The sequence below is a fragment of the Myxine glutinosa genome, chromosome 8 (genome assembly GCF_964187855.1).
Source record: "Myxine glutinosa chromosome 8, kmMyxGlut1.1, whole genome shotgun sequence".
NCBI classification, from domain to species: Eukaryota; Metazoa; Chordata; class Myxini; order Myxiniformes; family Myxinidae; genus Myxine; species Myxine glutinosa.
This window is the reverse complement of record NC_136268.1, coordinates 66,181,255-66,196,527: the sequence shown is the minus strand read 5'-3', so window position 1 is coordinate 66,196,527 and position 15,273 is coordinate 66,181,255. Positions and strand designations below refer to the sequence as shown.

General features: G+C 43.0%; 1 protein-coding gene across 2 annotated transcripts in view; it reads right to left on the bottom strand.

Moving 5' to 3' along the window:
• HIVEP2 (HIVEP zinc finger 2) overlaps window positions 1-15,273 on the bottom strand; it is a 241,199-nt gene that overhangs the window by 20,234 nt on the left and 205,692 nt on the right. For both annotated transcript variants that reach the window (XR_010985523.2, XM_068124642.2), the window contains exon 5: window positions 6,048-6,149. Coding sequence is in view for 1 of the 2 variants with exons in the window: in XM_068124642.2 (XP_067980743.2) it covers window positions 6,048-6,149 (102 nt within the window). In the remaining variant the exon portion in view is untranslated. The remainder of the gene's footprint in view (window positions 1-6,047; window positions 6,150-15,273) is intronic.

Below are 15,273 nucleotides of genomic sequence, written 5' to 3'. Positions count from 1 at the left end.
TAACCTTCACGCAAGAAATTTAAAAAAAAAAAATATATATATATATATTTTTTGTTTGTTTTTGGAAAACATTTTGGAATGTTGGACAAAGTTCCAAATGTGGGAATTCTGGGAATGTTAGGGAATTCTTTCTCGGACTAAATTTAAGGAATTTTATATCCCGGACGAAGACCCAATTTCGAGCCCACGAGTTTCAATTTGACGAGCCCCCAATTTCTGTTACGGAGTCCTCTACAATCTCCTGGTCTCGGTAACCTCCAAACCCCGAGAGGAACCCCGGCAGAAAAATATATTACCCTGTGTTGAAAATCAATAGTGAAACCACACCAATGATTATAAATGAACAAACTTGTATTATAAATCACACACAGGTAATACGGTACAAGGGCCATTAAGAGTGCACTCTATATATATCTTATATAAAATCAAGTGACTCACGGCGCTGCCAGCAAATGAACAGACACTCCTCAAAGTCAATGTCTCTGTAACCTTCTCCAAGGCGAGGTTGATTCACTCCAGCGGTCCTTAGAACGAGGTCCAAACGACCAGAACCCCGTGCAGATGGCCAGGGCCGTCACACAGCCGAAGCTGTACAAAGGCGGCCTCAGGGCGACTGGGAACTCCAAAGGCGCCCTACAGGCGACCGAGAAATCGCACCCTCGGGTATGGACGAAGTAGCCTTCAAAAATCCACGTCCCACGCACACACCAGATCGACGTCTGAATGCGGTGAGAATTGTTGAAAAGAAACGAAACCGCGAGTGAAGCACGAATCCTGCGCAAGTCAAAATGGCTGACGACCCGGTCTCGTGGCGCACGGCATGGCGATGATTCTTTCCTGAATCGACCGCAAGACCTGACATGCAGGTTGACCGGTCACAGCGACGACAACTCCGTTGTAGGAATTCCTCTCCCGGAAACCCAAAGTTCGCTAATGACTCGGCTCGCCAACGTTCGCTTCAGAACCCGGAGCAACTCGGCTTTCTTCTCCGACTCCTTTTCGTGCCGCTTCTTCCTCTTCCCCTCATTGTCTTCCTCTTTCGGTTTCCTGTTTCACTTACAGTTATCCTTTTAAACTTTTGATAACTGTTCGTGAATAATAAACCTTGTGAAACTAATAATAATACATAATATCAGAAACATGTCCAGTGGGTGAAAACCACAATAACAGAAGTCACAAACCCGTAACACAAGGGTGAAGATGGGCAGACGAGCTGTCAACTACATCAACATGTCGAGGAAGGATATGGTCCTGGCGACCGAGGTACAGCACACAGCCATTGTTGATCGAGAGGACTGGTAGCTGAGTATCAATGCCATCTGAGTTCGTCCGAAGAGCCGAATTAAGAAGAGGAAGAAGTTGTCCTGTCTGGGTTTGAATCACAACCACAAATCGCCCGATTGGTGTTTTGCAGACAGTGTGTTGTATCAATGAATCCGCCACCCGGACATTTCATCTGCTGGCATTTGCTCATGGAAGTTAAAGATTCCATGGGGTCTTTCACAAAAGTCGGACATAATGTGGCCACACCATGACACAATTTAAAATTTCTGCCCTCATAAACTGTCACGACGACTTTGGCGGGTTCACTGGACTAACAAGGAGACCAAACTACCAAGTTCGGTGTTACGTAAACATTGCAAAGACACATGGGTAGTGATAGGACTTTGATGACTTTAGTAACACTCAGTTTTGAAGAGACAAAAGGCTTTGCTAATTTAAGAACCCGAACTTCCCTCGTAGTCAATAACTACAGTGACATCTACTGAATACACCTCCCTACCTCCAACTCAACATTTATGTCCCCTCTCCCCACCAAAATGTATGTTAAAATCAAACTCAATTCTATAATGACTCACTCTAAATGGAACCATCCTTCACTCACTGAGAATCTTGATGTACCGTGCAAATATTCCAAAAAGAACCTCGACAACCTGCTGAGACTTCTCTGGGATCCCAGTAAGGAACTAGGTAGAGCGCATACGTCCGCCAGGCTGAACAGTTTATGTTTTGTATCCCACTGATAGAACGGATCTGCATCCGAACTTGAACCAAAATGTAATGAGCTTGTTGTTGTCACCTAACCAACTCATCCACCAAGTTGTATCATCATCAGTCCACATATTTTTGAGATATCGTGCAATATATCGTTTTTGGCCCCATCTCTCAATGGTAAAGAATCATTTAAAAATTCTCTTATCCGGATCCGGATTCAGATCTTCATCAAAATTGAATTTAGTCGTCCTTGTCACACACCCAACCTGTCCACCAAGTTTTGTCCAAATCCGTCCACATGCGGTCAAGGTATCTCCTTGGGAGTGTGTTGAGGCACCAAAAAAATAGATTTTCCACCATTTGTTCAATGTACATAAATCTCATATTGCTTGTTTGAAATATCATGCACTTTGTGAAATTACCGTCCGCTGGCTATTTGGCGCTGGTGAAACTCGCATGTGAAGTGATGTTAAACACGAGAGGAAACCTGAGAGGACACCTTGAGCTATCACCCGAATCACTGAACACGTTTCCAATCCCTGCTTAAATCCACAGGGGGGCACTGTATCCGTGGCACAGCCATGCTCCTGACAATGATATAACCAACAGCCATGTGCTGCGTACAAACTTCATGTCCGTCATGTGTCATCAATTTTGAAACTGGCACCACTATAAAGTGTCATCCTGGTGTTTCACAGGTAAAGCGTATCAGTCATTTGGAAGGTGGTGTTAAATCTGACGGTCCTATCTGCAAGCATAACTTTATGCATGTTAGACGATCCAACGGTACCTTTCAAAAAGAGTAGGCCATTGCTTGATGGCCTGACAAAATTCCAAAGGGGTGAGGGTGAGGAAGGATGGACTGCTTCGGTATCAAGGTCGGGCTCCTATAAATGATGCAACCAGCAGTCAGGTGCTGCATAAGTGAGCAAAAATAAGTTCTGGTAACTTTGTCTGAGTTAAGGAAATAGTTAGGAGAGTGGCAGGTATTTCATAAGATTAGCAGGTGAAAGTTCCAGACATTCCTGCAGCATACGTTGTGCCTTTATTATTTTTTTTAAATGAACTTAATGTTGTCCTCAAATCTCGACCAATATCTTGAACTTACAGATGCACCTGTGACGTAATTCTTCAAAGCCATTGCATATTTCTGCTAGAAATGAATACATCAGGGTTCAAAGGTTAGCCGAGATAAATCTGAACTGTGTCATAGCAAACGTGTACAGCCTGTTTACCGGCATGTTTCTGTGTACTTGTTCTGCAAATGGATGCGTAAGAAGAAAGCACAATTTGTGATTGTTATCACGAAAGTATTTGTTTAAATAAGTCACAAAATTACGGCCATATGCCTGTGAAAAATGCAGTCTTTTATGTGGGTTGGAAGGCCGAGTGTGCTACAACTTTAACATTTCCTCTGGAAAAAAAACGTTAATCACTCAAATATCTGGAACTGTTTACTGTGCACTGATGTCATTTCATTTGGCAGCAAAAAAAGGATTTGGGGGAAGGAAGTTATATGGGAATTACCACGCAACACTATCTTGCTCAGGCAGAATTCCAGTGGCCATCCCAAGATTCCCGGAGGGCATTATGAGACAACGAGGAAGTCTGGATGCACATCACATCATATGTTGTTGTTGTTGTATAGCCCCAGACAGTTCTCTCAAACAGGCCCGCGGCACGGAAACAGCCGATCGATCTCGATCTCTCGATCCCGATCGAGAGAGAGAGAGAGAGAGAGAGAGAGAGAGAGAGAGAGAGAGAGAGACAGAGAGAGAGAGAGAGAGAGAGAGAGAGAGAGAGAGACAGAGAGAGAGAGACAGAGAGAGAGAGAGAGAGACAGAGAGAGAGACAGAGAGAGACAGACAGAGAGAGAGACAGAGAGAGAGAGAGACAGAGAGAGAGAGAGAGAGAGAGAGAGAGAGAGAGAGAGAGAGAAGAAAAGAAATAGAGACAAGCGGGAAAGGGCCGGTCCATGTGGGCTCTGACCGTGACTGCGCTGCCCTGACGAATCTGGGCAGCAGGGAAGAATGGGGAAGATTTGGCCTGGACTTGCGTTTAGGGGTACAACCACTGCGACGAGGCATCCCGGATATCACGTCATATGTTGAAGAGATGGCAGACTCCCTGAGGCTATTAATGAGCCAGCTTGATTTTCACCAACAACCCAATCATAATATGGAAATTCTCCAGTCGAACTGTTGAACCCACGACCTCGAGGACAGTCTAGCGTCCTCAGCACTTGGCCACCATCAACTCAATTAAGAATTTGTGGAATTGCATTAGCCTCACGGTTGCCATGGAAAAACGAAGAAGCTTCCACCAAAAAAAAAAACATACAGGCCTTCAGCCTTATTGATTAGTGTTGGATGTGGGAATAAACGAACATTATTCGATCGTCTTCCCGTTTCAAAACTGAATTCGGTTAAAATGAATCAATAAAACTGCAGGCAGAGAATTTTGTGTCAAACAGTTTGAGTACATGTGAAAAGATAAGTTAGGAAAGTTTCGAATAGAATGAGATAAACGTATTTGCTGATATCCCCCTCCTGAAACCCCCAGCATCGTTGCCTTCAATGGCCGTCAACTTCTAACTCGGCGAAAACCTTGTAAAGATAATAAAGTTGACCTTTCAGACTTGAGTTTCAAATGAGGTGACATCTCCCAAACTGATTTCTACCAATATTCCATGGTCTTCTGCATTCCTGTGAGAGTGAGTGGGCAGCGATTGATGGCGAGGCTATTATGGTGCAAGGCCATAGCCAGCAGCCCGTAATGGCCGTGGAAAGTAAAATAAAGCCGTTATCAAACTTCGTGTCCAAAGATCTCCTGGATGCCTTGTTACGAAGCACACTCACAAAGATGATTGCAATGCAATTTGTGCGCCATTTTTCTTGACGAAATTGATTCTTTTTTATTCTTCCTGCCTGTGCAATTGGCTTGCGGCCTTTTCAAGCTAAACCTCACTCGGATTGACCTCCTCAATACTGCTTTCCATCAGAGATCAATAGACACAAATCACTTAAATAGTTTAAGTAATGTAATTACTATAATAGTGAGTACTGCAGTTAGATCATTACCTCGTTGAGGAAGGAAATATTAATGGGAAGGAAAGGTTGTAAATACCATCATGGATATAGGAATGAGTTTCACAGACCTTTTGAAAGGTGTTCAGATAAATAAAAAAAGAGGAGGATTGGATCTGATACATTTTTTACCAGTATCCATGTTCTAGCGAAACTACCTAAATCCAGGATCACTGGTACCTAAAACCTACCTAAAACCTAAATTCAGGATCACTGGTATCTAAAACCTACCTAAAACTACATAAAACCTAAAGACAGGATCAATGGTACCTAAAACCTACCTTAAAACTACCTAAAACCTAAAGACAGGATCAATGATACCTAAAATCTACCTTAAAACGACCTAAAACCTAAACTCAGGATCACTGGTGTCTAAAACCTACCTAAAACCTAAATCCAGTTTCACTGGTACCTAAAACCTATCTAAAAATTACCTAAAACCTAAATCCAGGATCTAGCAAAACTTTCACTCATTTGGTCCTGTTTTTTTCTGCCTGAAGGACCAACTTCCACGGTCTCTACAATCTCATTCTTTCCTTCAGGGCTTCAAGACAACTATTCACCACCATCTGAGATCATCCACCATCCACAACCATGATCTTTTCTACTCCCATTCACCTCTGTCCCCTAAGCCCACCTCCTACCAAATTCCAGTTTTTCCTTCCTAAGAGTTTTCTTCTGTATCAATTTTGTGTACCCCCTGTTTCCGCCCTTACTCCTGTGTGTCCGCACATTCCCCCTTCTCTTTCTACTATTCCTTTCGTTATGCTATGTCCTCATCCATTCTATATTCTACCTCCTCCACGAGCCTCGACGCTATATACAAAAAAGGTCTACCCAAGAGCAAGTGATATGTTCCCAATTGACTCTACCACAGACCCAGTCGTTACCACAATACCAACCAAAATGGATCAACACAACCGCAGAAAGCAGAGCAGATTTAATAAGGGAATAATAGTTCCTCACCAACATCATCTCCTTCCTGCTCCTCTTCCGATGTTGGCATCAGACCCATCTCCAGGCATTTCTTGCTGTGTGCTTTGGACTTCATATGTTTCGTTAGGTTTCCTAGAACACAGACAAACGATACACTCGCAAAGGCCGTCTAACGCCAAGTACATAGCACCGAAGATGTGTCAAGACTCCATGGTTTCCTTATTCTATTTTAGATGTCCAGTGTAAACGCGTATGATGACCACATTGTGGGGATATGCAAAGAAAACGAGATGGGAACATTCTTACACTCAACCTTCCACATCCTCTTTTCTGTTCTATTTGAAAAGCTGACGTGGCCATGGTACCGGCCCAAATATTTATTCACTGAAAGACTGAATACAAGTCATCCGGGAGCTTTTGCATCCGTAAGTATGGTGAATGGGGCCGTCTTGCTTCACAAGACGCAGAATCCTCTACTGGAACTGCACAAACCATGGCGGCCCTCCTCCATCCCTTCGATGAATCAAAATTCCAGAAGAACACACTATCGCTAGTCCATCTGCTTCCTCGTAATGAGAAAGAATCAGAAAACAAAAGAGGTGAAAAGTCTTTCACTTTGACCAGTTGCAAGTTCTCGATTGCAGAAAACGCCTTTTTCAAATATACTGTTCTAAAGAAGATCAGTACCATGTTAAGAACATATGAAGCAATATAAATTATACACATAAAATAATTATTGTTTTTTAACCAACAACTACATACTCTCAAAAAATGGATGGAGTGGGAGTTGGGTGGGGAGGTGATTGAGAAAAACATCACACAGGGACAAGGGGAATATCAGACTGTAATTTCACTATTAAAGTGCATCACAGCTTTCATCATCTGTAACTACAAGAGAGACGTGCGTGTGTGTCTGTCACCTCTCTTCTCAGAAATGGCCAAACGGATCTTCGTCAAACTTTCGGAGGTTCATCAATGAGTGTCGGAGAGTGTTTCAGGCGAAAACAAAATTGGCAAGAAAGTTGGATTTTAAAAAACTTTAATTGCTTTATAGTGCCCGAGAGCCTGGTGTTGGCTTAACGGTTAGGGTGGCTGGCTTGAGATCTCAGGGTCTTGAGTTCAAGCCCTGAATTAACACCAAGTGGGTTGACTCAGCCTGTCATCTTTCCGAGGTCATCAAAATGAGTACCGTGAAATGGGGTGAATAGGGACAGCAAGGTGAATAGCGACACAAACTGAAAAAAAGTTCGGAAACTTTTTTCGCTGAAAATTGATAACCATACTGATTTGTTGATATTTGGGTTGAAAGTGTTCTCTTGTTTTTTTAAAAAGCAACTTATAGTCCCTATTACCCCCATATATGGGTTAAGTAGGAATAAATAGGATTTTTATGGCTGTCCCTATTCACCCCGTTTTACGGGTGAATAGGGACAGTCACTAATACAAAAATAATAATAATCAAGAAATAGGGACAGTTTGGAGAGACTTTTTATCCCATATTTTTTTTCATTGGCACCGTGGTTTATATTATGGGTGCATATTATGTGCATCCATCTGAGCTATCAATTTAGCAATAAGTTGGAAACTCAGGATTGTTTCTTGATTATTATTTTTTTGTATTAGTGACTGTCCCTATTCACCCGTAAAACTGGGTGAATAGGGACAGCCATAAAAATCCTATTTATTCCTACTTAACCCATATATGGGGTTAATAGGGACTATAAGTTGCTTTTTAAAAAAAACAAGAGAACACTTTCAACCCAAATATCAACAAATCAGTATAGTTATCAATTTTCAACGAAAAAAGTTTTCGAACTTTTTTTCAGTTTGTGCCTCTATTCCCCCCATTTCACGGTACCAGCTTACTGGGATGAATGAGCCATTTGAGTATCCTGCATAGGAGTGGCGACCTCTCCAGGATTGTGCCCAATAATAGCCAAGAAACTGGGCAGCCATATGCATCTGAAGATGCAAAAACGAGTGGTCATCATCATAGTGTCTGAGCCTTTGTAGCTATGTGGAAGCTAATATTAAATGATCCCTGTCCCCAATCATGAGTGGGTGTAAGGAAGCGTTTTAGTCCTCCACAAAAAAAAAATTAAATCTCTTCTAAATGCCAAGAGGTTTGGTACAACACTTGGCAACGCCGGTACCCCTGCTAGTTTCACATAAATTCAATGACGACAGGCCAAAACACTCAGGTTTTGCAAAAGTGTGTGGATCCATGTTTGTGCGGATTTACAAGTGTGCTGCTGTAAAATATTTTTATGAGAAGTTTATATGCACCTGATTTAGACAGGACTGTCGGTTTAACATCCGCTTCAAACTAATAGCACATCTCAACCCATGCATTATTTAAGACTTCAAATGTCATGTGCAAAGAAATAACCAAAATAAATCTTTATTACAAAAAAAATATTCAAATGAAATCAAACTTTTGAAATGGTTTTCTTCTTGTTCATCTTATATTATGGGGTAGGATGCTCGTAAGGCATGGACGATTGGCACAAGTCTTTCACGAACCGGCTAGCCAGGCATGAAATTCGACTGAAGACGATTTGGGCAGAAAGTTGCAAATTTGTTCAGGGTGCCGGTGATAACTCGCCTAATCTTTGTGAAAGACACCATGTCCGTCAGGGTCGTTGATGTCCGTCAGAAACAAACGATGGCAGGCGGGACAGCCAGCTTAATGTCACAGTCCCCTAGGATGGTGATTCAACAACTCGTTGATGCAATGCCCAGCCTGTGAAACACCAGGATGAATGTTTGTAGTTGGGTTAGCAATCAAACCCAGGTTAGACAGCTCAAAGGTAAGTGTGCTATCTGAGCTAGCTTGTTGGAACTCTGTGTTGAAACAGCAATGGAGCAAAAATGAAATATTCCAAAATTACTACACTTGGAGTCTTGGAGAGTGAGGGGGGTAATAGTCTCCTGGGAATTAAACCCATGTCTCTACAGATCAGGTGTACCCGAACAAATGAGTTCCCATAAAAATCACCGTTGATGTTACCATCAACATCAATTTTTAGGTTATTTCTCCGAAATATCTTCAGAGTGGGTCCCGGTGTCTGACAAACTACGCGACCGATATGGACAAAATTTGGGGTTTGGTCTCATGGGGCTGGGCTCCCCATCTGGATGCACCCCTTATAAAGGGGATAAAAGAGGGCTTTGCCCCAAATATTGGTATGTCATTCAAAAATCTTCTTCTCAGAAACTGTCCAAAAGAATCAGACCAAACTCGACAGGAAGCATTGCGACCATGATCTAACCTTACGTTGTGCTCCTCACAATCATATCTTCCTGGGAAAATGGGCCACGGGAACCCTCCCCGAATCCCGCATTTTCACCAAAACATCTTCCTCTCCACAACTACCTGAGTGACACCTACCAAATTTGGTATAATGCATCAGGACAGTGGGGTCTCATTGGATTATGCTCCCCATCCGGATCCACCCATTCAAAGGGAGTAAAAGCGTGGTTCTGCCACAAATGTTGGAATTCCATTCAAAAATGGTATTCTCAGAAACCGACAACCGGACCCACACCAAACTGGCCATGGGAAATCGTGACCATGCCCTAACCTTAAGTTGTGCTCCCCATGGCCGTATCTCCCCTAGAAAGGGGGCACAGGCTCCCTCCCCTAATCCCTCTTATTCACTAAAACATATTTTCCTCACAAACTACATGACCAATATGGACGTAATTTGGGACAATACATCAGAACATTAAGGTCTCATGGGATTGTGCTCCCCATCCCGATAGGCTACGCCCCCTATTAGAGGCTGAAAAGGGGGTTTCACTTCAAATTCAGGTAATTTATTTTAAAATCTTCTCAGAAACCGTGGGGGAAATAACCGTCAGTCCCAAACAGGGGACTTTCCTCTAGAACAGTGCAACTATAGGATCAGACTTAAATCAATGTAGTTGTGAATTAAAAGCTGTGCTCATTGCAAAAACAAACTTGAGTGTTCATAGAACACCTTACCCCATGCAGTCTTGAGAAACACGGACATGGGCGGGTTCTATGAGAACAAATTTGATTGGTTGAGATGCCGTAAAATGCCGTAAAATTTTGTCCAGTACTGCTAAATGAACAGGCAGGTTTTTGAAAGTGCCAAAAGGCTATTTGTGTTCTACAGCGTTCAAGTATATAATTCAATTGAAATAAAATAAAGATTTTAAAGGTTGTAGAAAAAACAATTTGTTAGTTTACCGCCGTTGATGCAGCGTCTTTTACACCACCTTATTTAACATGTTAAATTAGTTATTCGTGCCTATTGTTTGTGTTCTTTATAATGTTGCTAAAAACAGGATGTTTCTTATTTGGAATGATTTTCCATTTTGTTTCACTGCCCGACAGGTAGACATAGTAAAACAAGAATGATCGACTGCGGTCACAATGTGTGACACAAAATGTACATTTTTCGCCTCCTCTGTCCACTCAACTCCCACATCGTTGCTGTTGAAGGTATTATACAATTCATCTCCGAGGATCTTTATGGTTTAGTTCAATATCAATTACGAGACTGACTGTGTTCCCGTGTGAATGAATAAGTTTAGAAAGAGCCGTGTCTGTCCCATGTTCCCATGTGAATGAATAAGATTAGATAGAGCCCTTGGTCCCATGTAAATGAACAAGATTAGACAGAGCCGTGTCTGTCCTGTAGTCCCATGTGAATGAATAATATTAGATTGAGCCATGCCTGTCCCGTTTTCCCATGTGAATGAATAAAATTAGATAGAACTGTGTCTGTTCCGTGTTCCCATGTGAATGAATAACATTAGATAGAGCTATGTAGTGTCCCATGTTCTCATATGGAACTGCCTTTAGAGGCCATTTTTCCATGCAGAGCGGGTGCTGGCCTTTTTTGGGGCACCGTGGTCCCCTTTTGAGGCAATGTTTTACGACCGGACCATGTTCCCATATGAATGAATAAAATTAGATAGAGCCATGTATGTCCTGTGTTCCCATGTGAAAGAATAACAATCGATAGATAAGATTCATTGTGATTCCAAACAGGGGATTTATTTTATATCTATTACCTCAGTTTTATCGTGTGTGCCTCTCCCTCTCTTCCACCCTCCCACTCTCTCTCTTGTTCATAATAAACCTTTTGTTCATAAAAAACCTGTAAAAGGTCATTCGAGGTACGGGACTTTGCCCAAAGAAGCACAACTGAATTGGCCTAAAAAATCTGGTAATGGGCCAATTAGGAAACACGCAATTAACACATATGGGGCCGTTCAAAAATTACATAATGCTACTTTTTAGGGAGGTGCGACGAGCTTGATTAAACCTTATTAATAATTTAACACTTGATCCAAACAAAGGCATGTAGGAAAATGTTCGGAGAACGTTTGGATTCGGAAGAGTGTCAGAGAGCGGCATTCAGGATTGCAAAGCAGATAGCAAAAGAGAGGTGCGATGTGATGGGGGTGAGTTGCTTGAAGGACGAAGTGGGACAAATCGTTGTGGACCCAGATGGAATTAAAGGAAGATGGAAAAGATATATGGAAATACTGTTGAATACAGAGAATGAATGGGATGGCAACATAGAGAGTAACCCAGTTTTAGGACCGGCAGAGAAGATAACTGAAAAGGAAGTTGAGGAAGCGATAAAATCAATGAAGAGTAGAAAAGCGGGAGGGCCGAAGGGAGTTGTGGGAGATATGTTGAAGGCAGCAGGAAGTTGGTGTGTGAAGAGAGTGGCAGAGATCTGTAATCTGGTGGTGAAAGAAGGTCGCATTCCAGTGGATTGGGAACTGAGTACCCTCGTCCCTCTATACAAGGGGAAAGGTGACCCTCTGGAGTGTGGCTCGTACTGAGCGATAAAGGTATTGGAGTATGGAATGAAGGTATTGGAAAGGGTGTTGGAGAGGAGGATAAGGCAGTTGCAGGAGAAGTACATGGAGAAGAGGAAGAAGTTGTTTCTTGGGTTTGTTGATCTGGAGAAAGCATTCGATAGGGTTCCACGCGAAGTATTGACATGGGCATTGAGGAAGTTAGAAGTGGAGGAATGGTTGATCAGAGTTGTGATGGCAATGTACAAAAGAGCGCGCACAGCTCTAAGGACAAAGGACGGGAACAGTGGTGAGTTTGAGGTGAAGGTGGGAGTGCATCAGGGGTCGGTACTAAGTCCACTACTATTTGTAGCTGTGATGGAGGTGCTGGCTCAGAACGTAAAGGAGGGTTTACCGTGGGAGTTGTTGTATGCAGATGATCTGGTGTTGATTGCGGAAAGTATGGATGGACTGAAGGAAAAGATGAACAAGTGGAAGGAATGTATGGAGACAAAAGGTCTGAAGGTGAATATAGGAAAGACGAAGGTGATGGCAAGTGGTAAAGCATGTGGTGAGGTGGAAAGAACTGGGAAGTGGCCATGTGCTGTGTGCAGGAAGGGTGTCGGAGTGAACTCCATTCAATGTACAATGTGCGCTGAGTGGGTTCATCAAAAATGTAGTGGTCTGAGAGGGTCATTAACCAGTGTGGCAGCTACATTCAAATGTAAGGTGTGCACAGAGGGAGCCGCAGATGGAGGAAATGTTGAGTTGGATCTTGGAGACAGCGTGAAGCTGGAAGGTGTGAAAACATTTTGCTACCTCGGAGACATGCTGAATGGAGAAGGTGGATCAGACTCGGCAACGGTTGCTAGAGTGAGATGTGCATGGAAGAAGTTTCGGGAACTGAGTGGCGTGCTGATGAGGAGGGGAGTGTCGTTGAAGCTGAAGGGAAAGGTGTATGCTGCATGTGTGAGAAGTGTTATGATTTATGGGAGCGAGACATGGGTCATGAATGTAGAGCAGCAACGAAGGCTGGAAAGGGTGGAAATGCGAATGGTTCGGTGGATGTGCGGAGTATCGTTGAGAGAGAGAGGAAGACAAATGATGAATTGTGAAAGATGATAGGAATAGAGCCTGTGATTGATGCTGTGAAGAGAAACAGGTTGAGATGGTTTGGTCATGTGTTGAGGAAGGATGAAAGTGACTGGTTGAGAAGAGTGATGGAAATGAATGTAGAAGGAAGTAGAGGACGGGGAAGACCGAAAAAGACTTGGCTAAAGATGGTGGAAGAAGAAATGCGGGCAAGGGGGTTAACAAGGAGAGATGCAGAAAATAGGGCAAAATGGAGAAGATTGTCATGGGGACCGCAAGGCTAACCCCCACTCTAGCAGGGAAAATGGCCTTAAAATGCATGTTGTTGCGTTGTTATATCCAAACAAAGACAATGGAAATCTGATGCAACAAAGCTGGGGAGTGTATAATCAGCAGAGGTCAGTGTTAGGCATAGGCCCACCAAGAAGCAATATGGCGGCCATACTATGCTGGGCGGAGTCAAGCGACAGATGTGGGTGTGGTCAGGCAGCTGTCTGACCAATGGGTGCACATTTAAAAAATTGACTCAACAAAAACCACAACAACAACAACAACAGCAGCAGCAGCAGCAGCAGCATCAGAAACGTGAAGCTCTTGCAGATCTGCAACATGTCACTTTAAGTTAACTTTAGAATAACTATAAGGGTATGGTAGGAGTGGCAAAACATCGGCAGATATGCATACATAATAAATATATAGCCACTATTTAATTTTATACTGTGTATACAACCCAAACATAAAACATAATTGATGTTTCAATAACCATCATCAATCACTTCAATCTAGATTACCCAGAGTGGCATACATGTGGGAACCATAGCTCGGACACATAGATTGTACACGTTCACAGATTGGCTTTTGTGTTATCAATGCTTGGAGGGATGGATGGCTGGATGGATGAGGGGAAGGAGGGATGGATGAGTGGAAGGAAGGATGGATGAGTGGAAGGAGAGATTAATGAGTCGAAAGAGGGTTGGATGGGTGGAAGGAGGGTTGGATGAGTGGAAAGAGGGATGGATGAGTGGAAGGAGAGATTAATGAGTCAAAAGAGGGTTGGTTGAGTAGAAGGAGGGATGGATGAGTCCAAGGAGGGATGGATGAGTCCAAGGAGAGATGGATGAGTCCAAGGAGGGATGGATGAGTCCAAGGAGGGATGGATGAGTGGAATGGCTAATTTTGTTGGCTGCCGAATCGAATGCAAGAAAACCTGGATCAACCTACGATGAGGAGCAATGCGCCGATTCCTCTCCAACAATTGTCCGTGGTGCAAATGCTATACAAGTGCATCATTTCAATTGGATGTTGGTGATATGGGGTCAGTGTTTCACAGGCTAATTGGCTGTTTAGATGCGCACAACTAAACGGCTGTTTATATCCCTTCGTAAATTGCTATCTAGGCAGGTAATTAGCAGTGCACATACAACAATGTTTTTTTCAGCTTTTAAGGGTTCGGCATATGTCAGCAAGACGCTCGCTAAATAAATGTCTTTCGTAAATTCGGCCCACAGAGTCACAGACACACAAAGTGAATCAATTGTTTAACCCCGCTTTTCATGTTGCGTGCGCGGGGGAATAAAAATGAAAAACAAAGATGAGCAATGTGACCAGAATTGCCTCCATCATGAAAAGGGATGTGAGATTGGTGGCCAAGTGAACCTCTATTGAAAAGCCTGCAAGAGGCAAATAAATGAAGGAATAAAGGACTGAGTCATGTGCACAGCGTGCTCATTAAAATGGGGGGAAAACTACAACAACCATAAGAAGTCTCGATGAACACTGATAACAGGGAAATAACACAAGACAACAGCTCTCTCTCTCTACCTCTCTCAACGAGCCATAAATTGATAAAAGACAAATGTTCTCTAAGAATCACATCTCTATTCTCCATCCTCACAGGCTTGTGTGAGTGGCATACTGAGCACCGTTGGAAGTACCCGGTGATCCCAAACAGCTTGCGGAGAGTGCGCCTTCTTCGTATGCGGGTGATCCGCTCTCGGCATACACATGCACAGACTGGGTATAGCTATGACAATGAGCTCTCTCATGATAGGTATCCCTAAGGCATCAGCAATCTTCGCAAAAACTGGTGTGGTTATTATAATAACTTCATATTGTCTTCACTCACTCTGAGTGCAATTGCTTTCTTTTTATAATGGGGTGGGAGTGAATCTGGGATGACTGCTCAGCATTAGCATGACGATTTCTAGTCCTTAATTCCAATTTATTAGCACCATCTCCCCACCCCCCACTGCCCCTTTACCACCCCAGTTTCCTGAAAACCTTCCATTTCCTACAATGTCTGGTAGTTCCAATTTATTTGCCTGATTACACTATATTTCAAATTGGCTTTTTCTAAGTGCCTTGCCCTCAGCAATGAAGG